The sequence below is a fragment of the Natator depressus genome, chromosome 13, assembly GCF_965152275.1.
Source record: "Natator depressus isolate rNatDep1 chromosome 13, rNatDep2.hap1, whole genome shotgun sequence".
NCBI classification, from domain to species: domain Eukaryota; kingdom Metazoa; phylum Chordata; order Testudines; family Cheloniidae; genus Natator; species Natator depressus.
In genome coordinates, this window is record NC_134246.1 from 2721965 (window position 1) to 2745214 (window position 23250).

The window sequence follows — 23250 nt, forward strand, 5'->3', positions numbered from 1 at the left end:
ACACCTGGATCTGGGCCCTTTCCAGCTGGCCGTAGCGTGAACTACTTATTAGGTGCTCTGAAGCACAATATAAACGGGAATGAATTTGTCCTCATTAACGCCCCTGAGAGGTAAAATGATCCCCATTTTACAGGGGGAAATTGAGGCAGAGAGGGTAAGCGATTTGCTCCAGGCCACAGCAAGAATTGATGTCGCTTGGGATTTTACATGACCCCCATCTGTTCCAACCAGGCCATTGAAAAACTTGCTTTTGAAATTGCACATTTATCAATCTCTGCAGCAGCCTCATGTGGCAGCCCACAAAAGGGTGGGTCTGTGACAAATGAGAGAGGCTTCAGGCCAAATTCAGTCCTGAGGCAAGCAGGTGCAAAGCCACAGGGCCTCTGAAAATCCCCATATCCCTGCTTACTCCAGGCTGGAATTTGGCCATCTGTGAAAACCTTAGCATGTGCACACAGCAAGGTTGGGAAGGCTGGACACTCTGCAAGGAGCTGTGATGGAGCCACACGGTTTGAGGATGTTTCACGTCTTCTAAGTAATGGGGGGAAGTGAGCTGCATTTTCTATGACTTGTGGGGAGGAGCCAATTTAAAAGCAATTGGCTGAGCTACTTGTCAATCACAGCTGTAGCTTAGGAACTGAAACCCACGTAGCTGACCACGGCAACACTCACAGCTTGTCTCTTGCTGTCTTTTCTGGTTGGTAATGGGGACATTACCAGGTGTTCCGTGCAGTTCCTTGGCACAGCTGTGGGAGTCAGGAGAACCCTCTAGAGGCTCAGGCAGCGGGAGGGGATTTAGCAGTGAGCTGCCGCCTGTCTGATTTCTGTGCATCGCACAATAAGGCGTGACACAGACACAGGGTCACTCCAAGCTGATCTGTGCTGTTCCAGACTGGCTGACTTACTGCAGCCTTATTTATTCAAGAGAAAATCCTGCTGGGAAAATGGCAATCTGAATATAATACAAGCCCCGCTCCTGTGGGGGAAGAAAAGGGCCCTCAGCCCAGGTCAGGTTCGTCCAGGACACAGAGCTAGCTTCTCATGCAGTTCTCTGGAAGCAAATCTGTGTCTGGGGCCCATCAGTTGCTTGTGGGGCGGGGCGGGGAGATGCTCGGCTGCAAGCTCTCATTACCGTTGTTTGTTGTCGTTTCGATTCCCATTTGCTGGCCCTCTTTGGTATTGAGTTCTGTGCAGTGCAGTTTGTGCGTAGCAGGGGGGCAGGCCTGTTTACTTACCCAGTGAGCTAGAAGAAGAACAAAGCTAGCCTCAGATTTGCCCTGCTCTCTGGAATGCTGTGTTGGGAAATGTTTGCCAGGCCGGTTCCTGCTTTAATCTGACGGACAGGTATGCTTGATAAACTTCAGGGCTGCCGGGGGTAAAGTTCTTCTGTAGTCTGGCTGCATACTGAACTTGGACCCCTCGTTCCATGAGAGCCAGGATTGCTGTGGTTCTTGGATTAGAGCACCTGCCCTGGCAGGTCCCACGGTCTCTGATGGACAGCTGTGCCGTTTACCTGCAGCAGTATACCTTCCGCAGCAGGAGTTTCTCATCTCCCCATCCCTCCCCAGGGTCAGACTTGGGCTTAATACTGAGGTATCTAAACAAAAGCCTTGTGAATGCCCATTGCTCCTGTTGACTTCAATGGGAATTCTGCACTTGGCATGGGGTGCCCAAATTTGGCCCACATTGTATTGCCGTATTGGGAAGAACCTCTTGCAGGCTGCATTGCAGCCCTGTACCTGTGGGTGGGGTTGGTGCTCTGCTTGTGGGGCTTATTTTGGAGATTTGGAGTGTCTCGGTAGGTGGGAAGGAGTTAGTGTCCTGGGCGGGTCAGCAGAGCTGCTGATGTTTCCATGTGCTCTGGACCCAGATTATCAGCAAACTCCCCAGCCCTGGAAAGGCATCTTCTCGAGGTCCTGTCCAGCCCTCTGGCTCTCTGACCCTTCCAGGGAACCAGCTCAGGGGAGGGTGTGGCCTACCTCAGTCATTCTCGGATTGCAGACCAGGCTTTGCTGGTGCAAGGCTCTGCTGGGTGGTTGGGCGTGCAGTCAGGGCCTGCTCTCTAGCCAGACTGAACGTCTCACTGAGGAGATGCCATGGATGTCTTCAAGCTGCCTTCCTGCAGCGACAATTGGAAATGTCCCTTCAGGCCAGGGCCCCTGCTCTATGCATTGCTCTCAACTCCATGCAGCCCCAGGGCTAGCCTATGTCTTCGGGGGGCTCTAAGATGGGTGAGGATGTCTATGCAGCTCAGGGAATGAGCCTCCCGGCCCCACTGGGCAGACGTGTGCTAGCGCAAAACCCCTTAGCCCTCCATAACCACTGCACACGGTGCTTGGAAGTTGTGGCTTGGGTGGTGCTCAGGCTGCGTGGCGTAGCAAGGGGAGGGCTTCAGACCCTGCAAAGGGAAGGGCGGGGGACTGTGGGAAGAGGGTGGATCCTGCCATCAGTGGTGCAGGACTGATGCAGTTGGGTGGGTGTGGTTACGGTGAGAGTGCTTGTCCCTTAGGGGGTGAGGGTCTCCCCAAATCCAAGCCAGTGTGGCCTTTTGCCCTCTCCCCTGACTACCTTCCCAGCTGCTCCCCACACGATCCCTCTGATTCTGTCCTGTCCCTTCTCTGTGTCGTGGGAGGAGAAGTTGGGCTCCAGTGGCCTCCTGTGCTGGCACGCTTTAAATCTACGTGTATTTCAACATTCAGATGGGGGGCAGGAACCTGTCATCTGTTGGCAGGAGGTGCAGGGCTGGGACGAACCGGGCAGAGCCCTGAGTGGCTGCATTCCTGGTAGATGCCTCAGATTGCTCTGTGCCCTGAAACTCCAAGGATCTTGTTGTCCCAGAACACCCAGCTTCCCAGAAATACTCCTGGAGCTTGATAATGCTGAATGCAGGGCACGGTTGTGGTGGAGCTTGCTGCAGAAGGGCGGGTGTGTCCCACTGGGCACTAGCTGTGGGTGGGAGGAGAGGAGTGGGCACAGAGCAGACAATAACAGACATGTGGAGTTTGTTCTTAGAGTAACTGTAGGAAATTGGGCTCCAGTCATGGAATGGTTTGCCCAGTCCAGCCTCCCCAGCAGACAAAGCTCAGCTGTCTCCTTGCTGCTCACCCCCCACCTTCCTGAGTTCAGTGCGCGTGGTGCGCCTCCTGTCCTGCACTCGTGGTGTTCTCCCCTCCCTGACACACGCTTCTCTCATGACTGGTCCTGTGCTTCCCCCTTTGTCCTCTTTACACACAGTTCGGGGTGGGGAGCACAGGGCTTGTGTGTCCATTCAGTGCCCCTGCCTGAAGGCTGACATAAGTAGGGCCTGCTGGGGGAACACAGATGCCAATCTTCCGCCTCTTCTCCTCTCCCACACACTCGGCTGCTGAGAAACTCCTGATTCCTTTTGGGTTCTGACAGTGCCAGTGCTGTACCGTGGTGAAAGCCAGCCTCTGGCAGGTCCCCAAGATATTGTTGGTGGGAGGGTGTAATGGGTAGTTCACTGATCTCGGTAGGCACGGTGCGCCTGGTGGAAGGGGTAAATGCCTGCAGGCCTGGCAGCTGGGTGGAGTAGCTGCAATTGGTGCTTGTTCTGTGGAGGAAGCTGAAGTGCCTCGTGCCCCACTAGTGGGGCACAATCTGTGGAGGAGTCACTGAGGCCTGGGGGAGCTGACCCATCCTGCCCCTCGGAAGGGCCAGGGCTCTCTGCCATTAGGCAGCCTCCATGTGCCCACGCTGCAGTCTGGGGACCTGACCCGATGGCTGTTTAGGGCTCCGCCCTTGATCTCTCACTGGGAGTTCTGCCCCACCCTTCCCGGGGAGGGGAGCTCAAACCAGAAATGAGCCAACAGTAAGATGGCAGCTCAGCTGCTGAGCACTCTATTGGTTACACATGCACTGAAGAGAGAGCATTCACAGTGCAGTTACACAGTGCTTCCCTTTCAGAACCTGTTCTGGCCTCCTTCACCTGGAACATTAAACCATTACATTAAACCATTACACATGTTTTATATGGTAAAGATTAAACAGGTTTAACAATCCAGCCAGACTTTGGCAGAAACGGCAAGTGTGAATGTAAAGTGCACAAGTCCCTCGTGGCGGCAGCCAGAGAGCTGCTGGTGCCAAGATGGGAAAGCAAAGGCTCTGCAGACAATGGGCAAAGTCTGCACCCATAGAATCATAGGACTGGAAGGGACCTCGAGAGGTCATCTAGTCCAGTCCCCTGCACTCATGGCAGGACTAGGTATTATCTAGACCATCCCTCACAGGTGTTTGTCTAACCTGCTCTTAAAAGCTCCAGTGATGGAGATTCCACAACCTCCCTAGGTCATGTGTTCCAGTGCTTAACTATCCTTATAGTAAGGAAGTTTTTGCTAACATCTAATGCGAACCTAAATCTCTCTTGCTGTAATTCATGCCCATTATTTCTTGTCCTGTCCTCAGTGGTTAAGGAGAACAATTTATCACCCTTCTCCTCGTAACAACCTTTTATGTACTTGAAAACTGTTATGTCCCCTCTCAGTCTTCTCTTCTCCAGACTAAACAAACCCAGTTTTTTCAATCTTCCCTCATAGGTCATATTTTCTAGACCTTGAATCATTTTTGTTGCTCTTCCCTGGATTCTCTCCAATTTGTCCACATCCTTCCTGAAGTGTGGCACCCAGAACTGGACACGGTACTCCACTTGAGGCCTAATCAGCGCAGAGTAGAGCAGAAGAATTTCTTCTTGTGTCTTGCTTACAATACTCCTGCCCATACATCCCAGAATGGTGTTTGCTTTTCTTGCAACAGTGTTACATTGTTGACTCATATTTAGCTTGTGATCCACTATGACCCCCAGATCCCTTTCTGCAGTACTCCTTCCTAGGCAGTCATTTCCCATTTTGTATGTGTGCAACTGGTTGTTCCTTCCTAAGTGAAGTACTTTGCATTTGTCCTTATTGAATTTCATCCTCTTTACTTCAGACCACTTCTCCAGTTTGTCCAGATCATTTTGAATTTTAATCCTATCCTCCAAAGCACTTGCAACCTCTCCCAGCTTGGTATCATCTGCAAACTTTATAAGTGTTCTCTCTATGCCATTATCTAAATCATTGATGAAGATATTGAACTGGACCCAGAACCGATCCCTGCGGGACCCCACTCGTTATGCGCTTCCAGCATGACTGTGAACCACTAATAACTACTCTCTGGGAATGGTTTTCCAACCAGTTATGCACCCACCTTATAGTAGCTCCATCTAGGTTGTATTTCCCTAGTTTGTTTATACAAAGGTCATGTGAGACCATATCAAAAGCCTTACTAAAGTCAAAATATACCACATCTATGGCTTCCCCCCCTATCCACATGGCTTGTTACCCTGTCAAAGAAACCTATCAGGTTGGTTTGACACGATTTGTTCTTGACAAATCCAGGCTGACTGTTACTTATCACCTTATTATCTTCTAGATGTTTGCAAATTGATAGCTTAATTATTTGCTCTATTATCATTCCGGGTTCAGAAGTTAAGCTGATTGGTCTGTAATTCCCCTTATTTCCCTTTTTATAGATGGGCACCATATTTGCCCTTTTCCACTCTTCTGGAATGTCTCCCGTCTTCCATGACTTTTCAAAGATATTTGCTAATGGCTCAGATATCTCCTCAGTCAGGTCCTTGAGTATTCTAGGATGCGTTTCATCAGGCCCTGGTGATTTGAAGACATCTAACTTGACTAAGTAACTTTTAACTTGTTCTTTTCCTATTTTAGCCTCTTCTGATCCTACCTCATTTTCACTGGCATTCACTCTCTTAGACGTCCAATCACCACCAACCTTCTTGGTGAAAACCAAAACAAAGAAGTCATTAAGCACCTCTGCCATTTCCACATTTTCTATTATTGTCTTTCACACCTCATTGAGTAACGGGTCTACTCTGTCCTTGGTCTCCCTCTTGCTTCTAATGTATTTGTAGTGGGCGCTTTCTTCCTTGTTACATTGTTGGTGCAGGATCTCTGTTCGTTTAGCGTGTCTCTGAAATCGTTTCCTTTTTAAACCTGGGTAGCCCAATTTGTCTAGGCATTAGGGTGATTCTCAAAGGAAACTTCCACATCCGACGCCTTTCAGTAGCTTTCGTTGCTTTGCCCAAGGCTCCCCGTTCTCTTTTTCAGCGTTTGAGTTATTTTCGGTGTCTTGGGAAGTGGATGCACACATGCCCTTCCTCTGTGTTTTGCAAGACCCTTCTGCAACAGGAACACACTCATTGTTCTCTTTCCCCAGTGCTGCAAATTGGATCCAATTGTCTTGTCCTTGGTGAGTGTTCTCAGAATCTGTACATTGTCCTCCTGGATTTTCCAGCCAAATCTGACAGAGTTCTTGAGACTCTTAATAGGTATTTTAATCCACACAAGTCCCTCATGTTCTGCATTTTTCTGCAGCCTTGTAGGGCAGTGACCAGGGTAGGGGTGGGGAACTTCAGGAAAAAGGAGCTGAGTTTCCTGGGTGTCTTGGCTGCTGCTCAGCTAGCTTCTTCCAGAGCAGGGCAGGAGGCTGTTCTCTTGACTGCTGCCTAGCAAGGCTCAAAGGCATCTGTGTCAGTACCTGCTCTCCTCAACGCAGAGAGAGGTGTGGGGGTGAAGGAGCAGTCACTGGCATGTGGTGAGGCAGCGAATAGGGTGACCAGATGTCCTGATTTTATAGGGACACTCCCGATACTTGGGGCTTTTTTTTATATGGGCTCCTATTACCCCCCCACCCCTTGTCCCGATTTTTCACACTTGCTATCTGGTCACCCTAGCAGCGAACAAGAAACACAGCATTGCCCAGCCTCCCCCCCGCCCCGGGGGGGAATCTACCAGTCCATTTCATGCCCTGCTCAGCGTAGGAGGCTGCTTGCAATGGTGCTGTGGTGTGTGCGCCTGGAGGCCCAGTCACCGTGAATGAGGTGTGTGGTGTCATTTGGGAATGACCTTGTGGGTTTCATTCAGGGAACCGGTATAAGCTTTCCTGGCACAAACAGTCTTTTGTTGGTATAAGCTGCGTCTGTACCAGGAGGGTTTGCTGGCACATCAAGGCCAGCAAAGCTTTTCTAGTGCAGACTAGACAGACTAGGCCAGACTTTTCCAGTGCAGAGCCCTCACACTGTTACCAACTCATGCAGGGCCCACCTCGGGCAGTCACCTGACTCGAGAACAGGGCTTGTGACTCCGACCTAGATGAGTGCCCGGGGGAGCAGCAGTTCAGGAATCTCCTCGTCTCCCATCTCTCCTGCTCACAAGATGGAGCCTGCGTTTGGTCATTGTCTGGCGTTTAAATGTGAGCTCTGCCTCCCCTCTACTCCCCCACACTTCTGCAGCTCCCTAACCTTTCTCTCTCTCTCTCTCTCTCTCCACAGGAGCGCTTTGTGGATCTCTATGGGAATGACGCTGCTGCCAAGAGCAGGAAAGGCCAGGAGCAGTTCAACAGGTGGCTTCTGACCGGGGCGACTGTGGCAGGAGTGCTCCTGCTGGGCTCTCTGCTGAGCCGCAAGTAACCGGACACTGACTCCTCCCCTGGGCCCGCAGCAAATGGCAAAAACCCGTCACGCTATACTCCAGAGCAACGTGATCATTCCAAGGGGCAGCGCCCCTGCCTGCAGCCCAGCTCTAAGGGCGGGGACTCCTGCCCCACAGATCTCTTGTGGCCCATGTGCCGCCATCTCCCTTTTATCCCAATCTTCACTTACTGTTGGTTTTAAAAGCCCTGAGACCAAGGCAGTTGTTCTGCAGGCTGCTCCCCATAGGCTGCTGGGGACCCCAGCCCGTGCCCCAGGTCACCAAACAGCAGGGATGGGTGGGTGGAAACATGCTCCCCCTGGGTGGCTAGGGGGGAGACACAAGTGTGTGTGTGTGTGTGTGTGTGTGTGTGTGTGTGTGTGTGTGTGTGTGTGGAGGTGTTTAGCGTAAGGCTCTAGGGGCAAGCACCGCCCTTTCCACACAGCCCCACTGTCATTGCAGGCTTTGTACGTATCTAGGAAGAGCCCCCAGTGCTTGGAGGGGTGTTCCAGGAATGCCCTGCATGTCCAGCTGTGGGCGTGGCAGGGAGGCGGAGCTGTTAACCATCAATGCAGCTTCCCCACCTGGGCGGTCTGTGAGGTCAGCTGGTGCTGCAATTGCCTGGCTGTTGTGTGCGGCGCCTGGAGCTGGTAGGAAAAGGTTAGGTGCAGCCAGGGCCCCAGGTCTGCCCTTAGCAGACCTCAGACCATTTTGTCTAGTAAAGGGGTAGAGTTTACAGTAGGTGTCTCCCCAGCCCTGAAGGTCCTAATCCTTCCCCTGTGCTGCAGGAGACTCTTCCCAGAGCCATGCACTGCTGCATGCGCCCGAATCTGCTCTCCTGCTGCGTCTGGCTCCAGCGCCGAAGGCCCCGTCTCTACGCTGGCTGTGCCCCGCTCAGGGCACTCTGCTGGGACGGGCGTCAGGCCCAGCTCGGTGTTCCCAGGCATGGGTGCAGCGGGATCCTCATGCTGTTCTCTCCCTATGAATGTAGATTTCTGCAGTGAGTTACACTGTGCTGACTTCTTCCCTTTTGCCCTAGGCTACCACTTTTCCCTACATGCTCCGAGCACCCCACCCCACCGTTCCAAGCAGGTACCCCACGTTCCTCAGCTCAGCTGCTCCATTCGGCAGTCGCTAAATGTGGCTGCTCCAAGCATGGGCCTGGGGCTGCAAAGCGCAGGAAATAGCCACTCGGTTTCCCGCTTCTGGGGACCAGGCATGCCTGAGTTTGCTCTTCTTGCTTGGAGTCCCCTAGCTAATGCCAGGTGGGGTACTCACGGACAGAGAAAAACACTGTCAGCAGCAGTGCCATGGAAGGTGTTTACGTTTGGCTTCTAATTGCTCCCTGCCTCTGCTAGCGTCGCTCTCTGGAGAGCCCGCGGTGGCTGCTGCCCAAGTAGCTTGCAGCAAGGGCAGAAGTAAACACTGCTCTGCTCAGGGCCTGGCAGGAGTTAAGTGGGGCTGCCCCAGCAGTGATGGAACCGCTTGCCCCGCCCCCTTCCTGTGCACACCCTCTGGGGTAGCCGCAGAGTCCGTCTGTCTTTCCTCATCGCTGTGCGGGTTGGCAGGTTGGGAGGAATAAAGCGAGACTGCGGTGGGGGCAAGTGCTGCCCCACAGGGAACCAGCAGGAGCAGGGAGCTGTAGCATCCTCCTCCCTGGGCAGGGGGGAAGTAGGAACTTGATCTCTGAGGAGATGGAGGAGCCTGGCCACTGGAATAGAGCCGAAGCTCAGAGCACGGCCAGGGGCAGCCCAGCTGGCAAGGGAGAGAAGGGGCTGGAGATGGAGGAAGGCCTCGCCCGCCTTCCTCATGGTTCCACTTAGCTGAGTTCCAAGTCTGGCCACGCTCTAGCAGTGAGCAGGGCAGCTCCCCCCAGAGTATTCAGAGCTAGCTGATGGCCCCCTGCTAGCTCCAGGGTGGCAGGTACTCCCCTGGAGTGCTCCCCGCTCACTCAGCAGCGGCAGACTCGGTCAGATACCTGCCCGGCTCTAGTCTCGGCCGTGTTTTTCGGGATTGCCTGAGTAACAGCAGCGTTTGGTCTAATGCTGGTCCTGCCGCCATTCCATCTCCAGTGTGCATTCACCTCCTCGCAGGGCATGGCATCTCCTGCTCCTAGCGCAGGGACATGCCCTGCCCTCCCTCCACATGGGTCTGCGGCAGGGCTGTACTCTGTGCCGCTTGTCACCCTGCACCTCCTGTTCTCTCCTGCAAGCTGCTGAGGAGGAGCTGGGCCCTGCTAGTGCCTGTCTGGCATTTCATCTCCCTGAAGCATTAACGTGAAGCTGGCTTTTGAAACACCCCCCACCTCCTGGGAGTCCAGCGTCCACGCCCGACAGCCTAGCAGGTGTCTGCTCCTTGTACATATTTTCTGTGCTCTGCTGTAAATACCCGAGAGTAGGTTTTATTCATTTGTGAATATTCTAATACTATTTTTGTTAACTGTATGTCTGTATTTATGTGTGTTGACAGTGCTTCCCCATCACCCTGCAGGGCATCTGCTGTGCACTCTGCACGGGGCAGGCCCCAGGGCTGAAGAATTGTGGTCCCCCCCCCCCCCCCCCAGGAGAATCAGGGCAAGAGAGCAAGTCCCCATAGACACTAAGAACCCACCTTGCACTCTCAGCTCCTGACTCAGCCTTTCACGGTGGTGCTGGCCGGGCAGTGTGGGGTTAGGCCCACCTGATCCTTTGTGTGCGGAAGTCACTCCCACACAGCTTGTGGCGGGCATTTGAAATGCTTTGATTTGCAGGTGGAGGCTCAATCCTATTAATAAACTCTGTTGTTGGAGCTGTGTAGTCTGTGATTCTTGCTGAGAGGGCCCTGTCCCTGCTGAGAGGCGCACCTGCAAAACGCGGCTACTGCTGCTCCCTCCTCTCTCCCCTGTCTTCAATTCACCCGCCAGTGCAATGCTACTGTAGACAGGGCGCCGGTTGCTCTTAGTCGCTCCAGCCCTGCTGATGGCAGGTGGAGACAGTGTCGTGTGGAAACACCTGTGTCCTCTCTGCTCTGCCTGCACGGAAACCCCTTTCCACGCAGTGTGTCCAAGTGGAGAATGCCTATCCAAGCCCCTCCGGGCCAGGCCGATGTAGTGGTTAGTGGTGCCCGGGTGGCCCTACCTCCCTCTGTGAACCAGGAGGTTTGCCAGAGCCCAGCACTGGGAGCTAAAGATGCCTGTGTTCCAATAGCTGCTCTGGCCCTTCGTTGCCTCAGGTGAGTCACTTATTCCCATTGGGCGCAGAGGCAGAAGCCCCGTAGGTTTCGCCCTGCTCCAGAGCCACAAGGATTGCTGGCAGGGAGCTCTGAAGATGTGTCCTGTGACGTGCTAAATGAATGAACCGCACTTGCAGAGATTCACCTGGAGCGGCCTGCAAGGGTAAGGCCTGAGCCCGACGCTGCTGCACAGGCTGGGTGCATGGAGACGGAACGGAGCTGTCTGGGCTCCCAGAACTCCATTAAAATACTCCCATGAGCCCTGGGCTTCCTGCAGTGCCCATGGCTGCAGATAAGAACTGGAGATCGGGGAAGGGAGAAGAGCCTTTTAACCCGAGTAACTCAAGAGGACAGTAGGCCTGCTGTGGGCCAGGTGATGCTTTAAGGAACAGCACAAGTTTGAATGGTTCCTCGCTGTACCCTGGGGGACAGGAGTGGATGGCTCTGAGGGGGCCGAGAACAGTGGGTCTCCCCTCCCCTCCCCTTTGGCAGGTACAAGACGGAAGCTGCACACTGGATTTACTGTAGTGTTTTATTCCATGTGAGCAGGGAATGGACAATGCCAAATGCTCCTTTACCAGAGACAGGCCAGGCCACGGGACGGATCCCCCAGTGGGACCGGGAGGAGCGGTGCACAGACTGGAGCCAGCTCACTGCCCAGGACCAGGAGAGGGAGCACTTCAGACAAGGCACAAGGGGGTCGGGTGGGGCTGGCAGCCCAGCAAAAGATGAGGGTAGGGGAGAGAGGCAAGAGTGGCTTTGCTCCAGCAGCTCTCCCCCAGAGCGCTGGCCCCTTCCTGGGCTGGGGCGGGCCGTGAGGGTGGAGAGGGTCTCCTCTACTTCTTCCACTCGTTCTTGTCGTAATCCCACTTGGCGGAGAAGCCCTGAATGGGGTTCATGCGCATGTCCAGCATCCTCTTGACCTGCTGAGCCTTCCACTCCTCCGTCAGGGTGTGCGGCTTTGGGGGGAACACTGGGGACATGGGGAGGGGAGAGCTTAGAGCACCAGTTTGCTCAGGACCCAGCCTGCCTGGTTCTCCACCCGACGTACCGGGGCCATGACCAGGTTATTCCCCATCTCCCCTCCCACCGGGGCGTGAGGATCAGCCTGGCCGAAGCCCTAGGCCGCACTCGGGCAGGCTCCAGCCGCAGGTGGCTCCCATCGATTTCACGGGCGGCTTTGTGCTCCTCCCCCCGCCCCCTTTCCCTCCCCGTTCACGGCCAGGCTGGGCCGGGGACCGTCGCTGGCTCCATGGCATTACATGGACACCAGGCCAGCCCAGCACCCGTCCCCTGCTCGCCCCTCTCCCGCCTCCGGCCCCTCCTCAGCAAGAAGCACAAGCTGGCCTGGCTCAGGCTTGTTTACTGCCCGGTGGTCCAAGGGCAGCGGGCGGCCAGAGGCCTCTCCTAGGAGTTGCTGGCTCAGGCCCCCTCTGCCGGCTGAATGGTGGCTTACATTGCAGGCTGCTTCCCCAGGGAAGGGTTTGAGGGAGAATATTTGTGGCGGTTTGTTTGGCCCTGGTGCCGTTTTAAAGAAGGTTCTTAGAAAATCTCCAGACTCTTGCAGCCTGTGTGCACCGGGGGGTGAGTGCAGCAGGGGCCAGAGGGGGTTTTCAGGGGATCTGAGGACCAATGCCCCAGCTGGGTCTAGCTGTCAGTTCTCTAGAGGGCCTGGGCTGAGCAGGGTTAAGAGCAGACCCACTCCAGGGCATGCTCAGCTGGATAGACGTCTCCTACCCAGCCCCTTTATGCCCAGTGCCAGAAGCCAGGGCCTCAGTCCCCAGCCAGTTCCATGCCCTGCTAGTACTTGCCCCATCCCAGTGCTGAGCACGTGGCCAGTTTCAGGTCCAGGCCTGGTTGGCAGCAGAGCCAGGTTTCGAATGACGTGTCTAACAAATCCCAGCTCAGGCTGGGGCAGGAAGTTCTGGGCAGCAGAACATGGGGACACCCTTAGAACAGAATTATTGGGGGGGGGGTGGGATTTGAAGGGGGAGCCTCTACATAGTCAGTAGATTAAGTCACTACAGCCTCCCAGCCGTGTCCCGTTTGCCTTCCCACAGGTTGTCCTACAAGCATATGGTCCATCCCCCCCTTACCATAGACTCGCTGCCACCACACGATTAATCCAGTGAAGCCAAAGAATACGAACATGCCTCCTAGCACCGTCTTCCATTCGCTGGATGGCCTGTTCATCTGTGCGAAGGTCTGCTTGAACTTCAGGTGATAGACTAGAGAGACAGGCGCGAGGCTAAGGTGGCACAGAGAACCCCAGCCCACTCTGGCAGCCGTTCCGCTAACCCACCCTGGGGGCTGCTTGAGAGATCGTGTTAGCACGGCCATTGCAGCCCAGAGGTTGCCTCCAGATCCCATCTGTAAAGGGAACTACAGACAGTTCTGGCAAAGGCTTTGTGGTGGCTGCTAACCTCTGAGCCCCCTCTGCCCCCTTCATTCCATCTGCTGCTCCCACAGGCTATTCCTGGGGCCAAGCCCCCGTCCCTTGCACGTCCCATCCCGCCTTTCCTCCTGGGAGCTGTCTATGGATTGTCAGGCCTGCTCTGGCAGAACTTGGACAGCAGTTAACAGGCGGGTTAGAGACACGGTTTAAGCTTTCAGACCATGAATCCAGATGGGAAGAGTGCTGAAATTGCAGGGGCTGTCCCAGGATAATGGCTCCTGCTGCTTGGCAAATGCAGAGATGTCTGCTTTCCAAGGCCGTCCGTCTGTGATGGCCCAACAATGGGGCAGCTCCTGCTTCCAGCAGGGTAAGCATGAAGCCCCGCGCACAGCAGTCTGTTTTGGGGAGCTCTCCTGTCAGCATTGGGGCAGCTCCAATGGTGGAGCCAGGGCTTGGGGGTCTCTTCATCTCGCACTGTTCTGAGCAGGGTTAAGCACCATGGTGGAGAGGCCAGCAGGGCCCATCTACACTAGTGCTACTGCTGAGGGCAGCAAAGGTGAAACTGGCCCAGTGCTTGAAAACAGGACGAGTTTTTGTATGGGAGACGCACCGTGGAGAGTCTATATGATGGTGTTAGAGAGAGACAAACCCGTCTGCACCTGGACCAGGGAAACGGTGGTAGAACCATGCTGGCAAGAGGGAGATGGAGTGGGCTGCAGTGGTTGGGTCATGCTCTGGGAGCAGAAGAGCTGGGCTCTGCCACCTACAGGCTATCTGACATCAGGTAAGTAATTTCACCCCTCCCTGCAGCTTCTTTGCAGTGGTGATGATGCTTCCCAGGGCCCATTCATTAGCATTTCTAAGGCACTGACATGCCTGAGAACACCAAGGCCAGGGTTAAGTTCTCCATGGTGTAGGGAACTGGCATAGGGGAGGGAAGACCCTGGAAGTTGCTTTGCCCGGCTGTAAACAGCTTTCTCTGTACGTTTAAGAGCCATGCTGAGGAGGCAGCGTCTGGTCAGGACAGAGCCCAGTTCATGGTTACCGCTGTTACCCAGCCGACGTATCAGCCCTTTGTGGCTATGTGCATCCATCTATGTGGTGGATTCTCTTTCCACACTTCCAGCCCTTCAGCCACCCCTGGTTCCTATCTAACCGAGGAAGCCTGTGTATTTCACGCAGATTTGGGGTGGGGCTGGGGCTTAGTGTTTCCATGCTCTTGGTTGTAAGTTTTGTCCCGATGTAAAAGGCCAGTTAAACAGGGGTTGCCAGCAGGTTGTCATGTGCACAGAGCTTCCTTGGGCTAGCTCAGATGCAGGCGGGTGCAATATTTGCTCACTCCCCAGTGACTAGATGCATTGACCTGGAACAGATTTAACTGTTTGGCTGCTGCCTGCTCAGGACAAAGGGCTATCGATAAACTGCCGGCTGGCTTTGTCTGGCTCCTCTTGTGATCAAGAATTCTGGGGTGACACAGCATCCTCCCTGGCAGACACTCCAGCTGGGGGAGCAGCGTATTTAAGGCATTACACCAGCTGGTTTACCTGGTATGTCAACTAATGGCTGAGCGGAGAATGCAAGTTACAAGGAGGTTGGTAGCGGAAGGGTAGGGAGCCACTCCCTGGCTCTGACTTTTCAGAGGCTTTTGGGCCTCAGCAACTTAAACACCTGGGTTAAAATTTCCACTGGCACTGGGTTTGATCACTGACTGGAGGCCTGGCATATGTGAGAGCTCTGATAACTGGAGCCTGACCCTGCCAGATGCTGGGCACCCTTTGCTCCAGCTGAAGTCAGCAGGGTTGGGGAGGCTGCAGCTGGCAGGATGGGGCTCAGAGCTAGGGATGTCTGGGGGGAATCCAACTCTGCATATGCCAGTGCTGATCTCAGCCAACACCAGAAGCCCAGGGCTCCAGGTACAGACCATGAGGGAGCCTAGGGATGTTTCTCAGCAATCGCACACTCAAAGACAATGGACGATGCAAGTTTCCTTCCTTTAAATGAAGCAGACCTACAGTAATGCCAGGCTGGGGAGATCTCTAATACCATGGTCAGGAGAGGTGTGGTTATGATGTCTGTGTGTGCAATGGTTTAGCTGATTGGAACACTCCTGAATAGCCCAGCACCTCCGTCCCTCAGCCAGAATGGCGCTTGGGGCATTCACCCTGCACATACTCTGTAAGCAGCCCCCTGTTCCCAGCACATTCACAAAGCCCCTCAGCCAGGCTAGGGCCTGTAGGACTAGACCTGGCTCTCCCGCCCCTAACCGATCCAGGACACTCACTGGCTTCCGAGGCCCTGGCCCGCCCAGTTCCCTGGGTCCTGCAGCACTTCCTGTCCCTCCACCGCTGTGTCCCAGACGCAGGCCTGCTCGGTCCCCAGGCAGACCCCCAGCCCACAAGCAGGAGCTGGACGCTGCGCAGAGAGGATGGGGGGAGGTAACTGACCTGACCAGACCATCCCCCTGCTGGTGCCATGACCTCCCCCCTCTCCGGTTCCCACCCCAGCAACAGGGCTTCCGCCCCCTCCTGCTTACGGGCCACTTTCTCCTCGTTGCTCAGCTGCTTCCATGATCCCTTCTCCTTCTCCTTCAGGGCCTTCTGCTCCGCGCCCAGCTCCTTGCAGTAAGGGACGTCGGGGAGTGGGGAGCTGCGCTTGTCATAGTACCGGGGCACCGACATGTCCTCTTGAGTCGCCACTGGAGAGCGAGATGGCAGAGACTGGCCTCAGAAAAGCCCCAGCACATCCCCACCGCTGCCCCCAGTGCCCTGACCCCTCTTCTTTGCCAGCCCCCCCATTCCTCAGTGCCGTAGGAAGGCCAGCCGGGGGGGGAGCGTCCATCTGTACAGGGTCTGACCAGCGTCACCTCAGCCCCGGCCCAGGGCTCTACAGGGAACTTGACTAGTCTTATGGCCATGCTCCAGCTGAGCAAGATACACACAGCAACTAGTTAACGGGGCGGGACCTAAGGGGTTAACAGGGTAAAACAAAAAGAACAGGAGGACTTGTGGCACCTTAGAGAGGAACACATTTATCTGAGCATAAGCTTTCGTGAGCTACAGCTCACTTCATCGGATGCATGAAGCTCATGAAAGCTTATGCTCAAATAAATGTGTTCCTCTCTAAGGTGCCACAAGTCCTCCTGTTCTTTTTGCGGATACAGACTGACACGGCTGCTACTCTGAACCCTGGAACGAGCATGATCAGGTAAGGTGGGCTATTACCAGCAGGAGGGAGAAAAACCCTTTTGTAGTGATAATCAAGGTGGGCCATTTAAATTCCCCCCCCCCCCCCCACTGTTCCTCACACCTTCTTGTCAACTGCTGGAACAGTCTCTGTGGTGACACCCACTGTTTCATGGTCTGTGTGTATATAAATCTCCCCACTGTATTTTCCACTGCATGCATCTGATGAAGTGAGCTGTAGCTCACGAAAGCTTATGCTCAAATAAATTGGCTTGTCTCTAAGGTGTCACAAGTCCTCCTTTCCTCTGAAAAGGGTAAAACAAGGAGCACTTTGTGGGAAACGGGCACTGGTGCCATCTTGTGGATAAACTGGGAATAGCACTTGAAAGCTGCTGCCGGTGGCCAGCATGGGACTGAGAATTGGGTTTGCGGCTAATTTCCACTTGTTGATGGAGGGAGAGCAGGGTGAGAGGCGTGGCTACAAGGCGTTTAACATTTGTTGTCTTTTTTTTTTTTTAACCCTGGTGATTTCAGGAGTACCCAAGGATTCGGGGAGTGGGGGGGGAGACAATAACAAAACGCAGCATTGACCGAAGCGTTAAGTGCCCTTTCTGTTTCGGTTTTCACCATACAAGTTAGCAGTGATCGGACGACTAACCTAGCAAACATCAGGGTAAGTGGAGTGGGATCTGAAACTAAAATACAAAAAGAACAAGTTAAGAATTACTTAGACATGTTAGATGTCTTCAAGTCAGCAGGACCTGATGAAACGCATCCTAGCATACTCAAGGAATTGGCTGAAGAGATCTCTGAGTCATTAGCAGTTATCTCTGAGAACTTGTGGGGGATGGGAGAGAACCCAGAGGACTGGAAAAGGGCATAAAAAGAGGAACAAGGACAACCCGGGGAATTATAGACCAGTCAGTTTAACTTCAGTGCCAGAAAGATAATGGAGCAATCAATCAATCAATCAATCTGTAAGCACCTAGAAGGAAATAAGGTGACAGTCAATATGTTTTTGTCACGAACAAATCATGTCAAATCGACCTAATATCCTTCTTTGACAGGTAACAGTCCTTGTGAATAGGAGGAAAGCAGCAGCTGTGATATAGTTTGACTTTAGTGAGGCTTTTGATACTGTCTCACGTGACCATCTCATAAACTAACTAGAGAAATACAGCCTAGATGGACCTGCTGTAAGGCGGGTGCAAAACTGCTTGGAAAATTGTACTTGGAGAATAGTTATCAATGGTTTGCATTCAGGCTGGAAGGGCAGATCGAGTGGGGTCCCTCAGGGATCTGACCTGGGTCTGGTTCTGTTCAATATCTTCATCAATGACTTGGATAATGGCATCGAGAGTACACTTATAAAGTTTGTGGATGATACCCAACTGGGAGGGGTTGCGAGCCATTTGTAGAACAGGATTAGAATTCAAAATGATCTGGACAAACTGGAGAAATGGTCTGAAATAAATAGGATGAAATTCAATAAGGACAAATACAAAGTACTACGCTTAAGGAATAAGCAATTTGCACAAATACAAAATGGGAAATGACTGCCTAGGAAGCAGTACTGCAGAAAAATCTGGGGTCAAAGGGATCACAAGGTAAATATGAGTTACCAGTATGATACGGTTGCAAAACCCATTCTGGGATGTGTTAGCAAATGTGTTGTAAGCAAGACACGAGAAGTAATTCTTCCACTCTGCTCAGCACTGATAAGGCCTCAACTGAAGTATTGTGTCCAATTCTGGGCACCACACTTCGGGAAAGATGTGGACATATTGAAGACAGTCCAGTGGAGAACAACAAAAACAATTAAAGGAAAACATGGCAGATGAAGGAAGATTGAAAAAATTGGGTTTGCTTAGTCCAGAGAAAGAAGACCGAAGGAGCACATGATAACAGCAAGTTTCAAGTACGTAAAAGGTTGTTACAAGGAGGAGGGTAATAAATTGTTCTCCTTAACCACTGAGGACAGGACAAGAAATAATGGGCTTGAATTACAGCAAGAGAGATTTAGTTTACACATCATGAAAAACTTCCTACCTGTCAGCGTAGTTAAGCACTCAAAACAAATTACCAACGGCGGTTGTGGAATCTCCATCACTGGGGATTTTTAAGAGCAGGTTGGACAAACACCTGTCAGAGACGGTCTAGATAATACCTAGTCCTGCCTCAGCACAGGGGACTGGAGTAGATGACCTGTGATTTTCCCTGAGTTTGCGGGTAGTGTTAAAGGATGTGTTGGGCAAGTGCTCACACCTCAATTGAATCTTTAACAAAGACTTCCTTTCTCCCAAGTGTGAGTTATGCACTGAAGTTAAATGTGTGCTTATCGTTTGCTGCAGTCTGACTAAAAAGCCCAATCCTGCAGAGTTGCTCAACTTTCATTCTTGGGGTGGCCTCATTTCTCCACTCAGTCTTCTTGGCCACATAGGACCCTAATTTCTAATGTAAAAAGATGCAGAAAGGAGAAGAAGAAGAGTAAAGCCTACTGTCTTTCCAGGCCCACTTTATACATCCCGTCTCTGCCGGTTACCAGTCAGGGGCCTTCCCCAGCACTACACACCCAAGTTTGTTCTATTCGCTAGGTCCCACGGGGCTAAACGGAACCAGGACGCTGTGATAGCCAGGAAGTTAGCAAGTAGCCCCATCCCTACGGGAGAAAGAATCACAAGTAGCTGCACTATGAGCACTTTTGAGCAAGCAAATATCTGCCGTAGGAGAATTGACCGAAGAGCTCCAGCCACTGGGCTGAAATTCTGGCTCCATTGATGTCAGAGGCAAAACCCCCAAGGACTTCAATAGGGCCAGGAGTTCCTCCAGGTCTGGTGGGCTGAGCCCTGGGGCACATCGGCCTCAGACCGGAGCAGGACTTGAGAGAGAACTGAGTCATTTTATGAGCAATGTTCAGTTATCCAGGCTACAATTCACCCACGCAGCGCTTGTGCAGTGCTCTGAGGCCTAGAGAATACTGATGCTGGGTAAGTGCCAGGTTAGAGGCACCAAGTCCCATGCTCCAGGGTGGAAGCAGTTTGCATGCAGGGATCAGGAAGGAATCCACTCCCTGTTCTCCGAAGTGTAGAGTTGGCCCCTCAGAGTATTACTGGGAATAACTGGGTCTACACCGAACAACACACCTGCATGTGGCCTAGGTCAGCAGACTCCGGGGCGCAGGGCTTGGGCTGCAGGGCTGTACAATTGCAGTGTAGCTGTTCGGGCTCCGGCTGTGCGGGCACCGTTGGCTCGGAGAGCCCAGCCTCCTGCCTGAGCTCCGCAGTTTCACAGTCCTGCAGGCTGAGCCCTGCCAGCTCGAGTCAGCTGACCTGAGCCAGCCACAGGGGTTTAACTGCAGTGTCGGGACTGAGGCCAGGAGTTTTTGCCTCCAAAGGGCCAGCAGCCCCGGCTGGAGGCAGGCTGCAAAGCGGGCCGGCCTGCACTGCGGAGATCTACTGTTCCCCAGGGCGCGTGCAAGGCTGCTTACGCAGCCCTCCGGAGGGAGCTCAGCTGGAGCCGCAGCTCCAGCACCCGTCTCCCTCCTCTGCCTGACGGGGAAAACAGAGCCCGTGAGGCTGCCCCTGCCACTGCCCCCAAGAGAAAGGCAGGAGGTGACCGTCAGAGTCTCCACTGGCTCCCCTGGGCCCCCAGAGCTGGCTTGCAGGGGCGTTCGGCAAGGGAATGGCTCTTACCATGTCCGCTATGGCCATGTGCTGCTCTGATGCTGGCAGTGCCCAGGACTCCTCTCCTGGCCAGGGTGCCCACGCGCAAGGCCGGCAGCGAGAGCATCTGTGGGATCGAAGCATTGGGACCTCTGTCACGAGGGTGGGCTGTGCTGTGCCGTACAAGGGGGGAGCTGCACCCCAAGGACCTGCCCCAGCAGCCCCTCACCCAGGAGAACCCCACAGTCTGGCTCGAATCCACGATCTCCTCACCCAGCATCCTGCTGCCACAGCCTTTAGCCACGCGTGGGCTGTCCCCAGCAGGCTGTACGTAGCGAAGGCCAGCCTTTGCTCCCCGGTGCCGGCCGGGAGCCTGGCTGGTCAGTGTCCCCGGCACCACGTGGGCTGACCCCGCGCTCATGTCCCTCCCCTCCCCCATGGCAGCATCAGGCTCATGGTGAAAGGCTGGGGGCTGCAGAGCTGGCTCAAATCGCTCGGTGCCCCTGGTGGCAGGGGAGGGAGGGACCGTCCCTGGGGCTGGCCGGCCCTCCCCAGCACAGGTAGCTCCAGAGACCTGGTCCCCAGAGCGGAGGGGCGGAGGATCCCGTCTCAGGTAACTCTGCTCTGGAACGAGGCAGGATTGTATCCCGAACCCGCTTCCAGGGGGCAAAGGCACGAGCAGCAGCCCTGGGAGCTGGCACAGGCAGCTGGGTTCTGTTCCTGGCTCTGCCACTGACTCCTTGGGTGACATAGGGCCAGGCACGCCCCCCTCTCTGTGCCTCAGTTTCCCCATCTGCAAGACCTGAGTGGGGGCGGTGGGAGCACTGGCATTTGGGACGGGCCCGTCGAGGCTTGGAGGAAGGCTGCCGGCGCGTCCCTGCTCCTGGTCCCAGCAGTGCCAGCACAGCTCGTCCCAGGCCCGGCCCACGAGTGCCCTTCCCGGCTGGGTGCATGCGCCGGGCGTGCAAGGCATGTGTTGCCTTCATTGCAAGCCGCTCCAGCTCGGGCCTGACAAGACTCATTCTCCTGTTATTCACCAGGCCGCTCTGCCTCCAGCTTTCTCCCCTGCTAGCGCCAGCCTCTGCTCCAGCTCCCGGGGCCCAGGAGCGCAGCTGCTGGCCTCGCGCCCCCGGTGGGCGGGCAGGACACAGGCCTGCCTGCTGTGGGGTCAGCAGCCTTTAGGGGTGCCACCTGGCCAGGTTTTCCCAGGCTCATCCCTGTCTCGCGGTAGCTGGGCTGGGCAGTGTGCCAGCCGGCTCAGCGCATGCTGCCAGCCGGCCAGTTGTATGGGCACCCGACGATCCCGGGTTCTTTGTACCTCAGCAGTGGCAGCCCTACCTGTAATGGCAGCCCCCCCTGCGATGCCAGCCTGGCACTGGCCATGCCTATGGCCCCCACGCTGCAGAACCTGGGCCCTCGCTGCTCAGTGCCCAGCCTCGGGGAGGGCTCTGTGCCCTTCAGCTCGGGGCGTCACAGCTGCCTCGGTCTCCACGGTCTAAATAAGGCAACTGGGACTTGGCAGGGCCCCGTCCTGTCTGACCTCTACCAGCAGGACACGGCTAAATCACATGGGCAAAGGTACAGGGACGGGCCTGCAGGTATGGTACAAAGACCCCCAGCCCTTGGCCAACATTGGGGGCAGTGGGAACTGGGGCTGCTCCCACCTGGGGGGGTGGCCGGGGGTGGGGGGGGTCACCCAAGTGCACTAGACGCTGATGTCAGAGCCGAAGGGATTCCCCTCCCTCCCCTGCCCCGAAATGCCAGGCGTGTAGGGGGAGCCTGGGACGCCCCTTCAGTCCTGTGGAGTTACAGATACTGCCCCGCTCCTGCCTTAGGGACCAGCCCGTCTCCCTCCGCCAGAATCGGCCCCACGCGCGCATGGGGAGGGGGCCAGGCACTTTTGCAGGCGATTTCCACCCGAGCCAGCGTGGGTGAAAGCTGCCCGTCGCCCTCTGCAGCGGGTGGGGGCCAGGCCGCTCTCCAAGGTGCAGCTAGACCAGAGGCAGCAGCTCGGCGTCCCTGCCCCAAGAACCATCCGGCCCCTCTGTTCGCGGCCCAGCCCCGGGCCCGAAAGGCTGTGGATCCTGCAGCCCCCAGCCTCACATGTGAGGCCAGTGCCGGGTCGCTGGGCCTCCGGCTGCCTCGGTCGGCCCCGCTGGCACCAGAGCACGCAGGGCCGTGTGTACTTACTGCAGGACGAGGCAGGGCGGGCAGCAGCCAGCTGGGAAATGGAGGCAACAGGCGTCCCCGATGTGCAGCTTGTGCAGGGTTCTGGGCATGGGGCCAGCGCACACACTGCCCAGGCCAGCAGGACTCTTATTCTAGAACAACTCAGCTGCACGGACGTGGGATTGTGGGAGAACATACCACCCTGCAGGGCCCCCCGCCGCCTGCCAGCGCGCAGCCTCCGAGGGGGCACCCAGAAATCCAGCTGCTCAACCCTCAAGCTCCCCCTCCCACCCAGTGCCCTCACGGCCGAGTACTTTAGAGGCAGGACTGTGTGGGCTGGAATGGATCCCTCCAGCAAGCTGGCAGGGGGCCAGTTCCCAGACAGACGCCCCCCCAGAGCCGGAGACGCTGTAAGAGTCCCTGACGCAGGCAGGCTCAGGCAGGGGAGGAAGGGGGGGGCTGGAGCCACTGGTCTGCAGCCCGCTGGCTCCTGAGCCTGATGCAGGCAGCGACGGTGCTGGGGCCGTTGCAGGCTGGTGACCTGTGACCCTGTGTGCGGCTGGGGCCCCAGCCCTGAGCACAGCTGCAGGCCAATGTTCCCGTCTTCCCATGGCCCTGCTGTCGCCCCAGGGTGCCTGAGAGGGGCCTGGGCCCCGGGCCCCGCGTGAGGGAGAGCTGGGTGCTATGCTGTGGGGGGGGCCGTCCCACACTCCCTGCTAGCCGTACCCATTGTACCCCCAGCTCCGGGGGATGTGCGGGGCCCCTGGACGGCATGCCCCAGAAATCCTGCTGCTTAGGTACAGCAGGGGTCTGCGTGTTGCGCACCCACCCACCCCTGGCTCAGTGGCTCTAGGCTCCCTTCCTGCGCAGCCCCTGACGGAAGGGATGTGCAGCAGGCAGGGCTGGGGAGATGGGGGTACGGATGGAGAGGCACAACACTGTAGGCCCCTGGTGACTGCAGCCAGCCTAGCGTGAGTTAGAGCAGCCCAGGGGCTGCCCCATGTAGAGGCCAGCCCCAGAACAGGGAGGTGCAAAGGGGGCTTAAAGCTGTCTCTCCCCCACCCCTCCAGACAGCAGGCGGATCAGAGATGCGGGCTCAGGGCTAGGGGGACTGGAAGGTCTCTGTGGGGAGGGGAAGATCTGGA

The 23250-nt window shown here is 55.5% G+C and overlaps 2 protein-coding genes across 5 annotated transcripts in view; one reads left to right on the top strand and one right to left on the bottom strand.

Annotated features, from left to right (window-relative positions):
• The window catches only part of BCL2L1 (BCL2 like 1), a 29360-nt gene extending 19315 nt beyond the window's left edge, over positions 1-10045 (top strand). For all 3 annotated transcript variants that reach the window (XM_074970007.1, XM_074970008.1, XM_074970006.1), the window contains exon 3: positions 7349-10045. In XM_074970007.1, coding sequence (XP_074826108.1) covers positions 7349-7486 — 138 coding nt within the window. In that variant the 3' untranslated portion in view covers positions 7487-10045. The remainder of the gene's footprint in view (positions 1-7348) is intronic.
• Positions 10046-11216: 1171 nt separating this feature from the next.
• Positions 11217-22286, bottom strand: COX4I2 (cytochrome c oxidase subunit 4I2). 2 transcript variants are annotated; one of them, XM_074970011.1, is made up of 5 exons: positions 22127-22286; positions 19967-20063; positions 15626-15787; positions 12794-12925; positions 11217-11670 (listed from the first exon to the last, which is right to left on the bottom strand). In XM_074970011.1, exons 2-5 carry the CDS (start codon positions 20061-20063, stop codon positions 11534-11536), a joined length of 528 nt encoding a protein of 175 aa, XP_074826112.1. In that variant the 5' UTR covers positions 22127-22286; the 3' UTR covers positions 11217-11533. The 2 variants fall into 2 exon arrangements, with proteins under 2 accessions (XP_074826112.1, XP_074826110.1); XM_074970009.1 differs by lacking the exon at positions 22127-22286 and adding an exon at positions 21275-21395.
• Positions 22287-23250: the final 964 nt, after the last annotated feature.

Coding starts and splice junctions, on each gene's coding strand:
- COX4I2 (XM_074970009.1), bottom strand. CDS start 21,319: ATGGCCAGTGCCAGGCTGGCATCGCAGGGGGGGCTGCCATTACAG. Junction 20,064..21,274: donor AGGGGGGGCTGCCATTACAG/GTAGGGCTGCCA, acceptor TCGATCCCACAG/ATGCTCTCGCTGCCGGCCTT. Junction 11,671..12,793: donor GTGGTGGCAGCGAGTCTATG/GTAAGGGGGGGA, acceptor CCATGTCCCCAG/TGTTCCCCCCAAAGCCGCAC.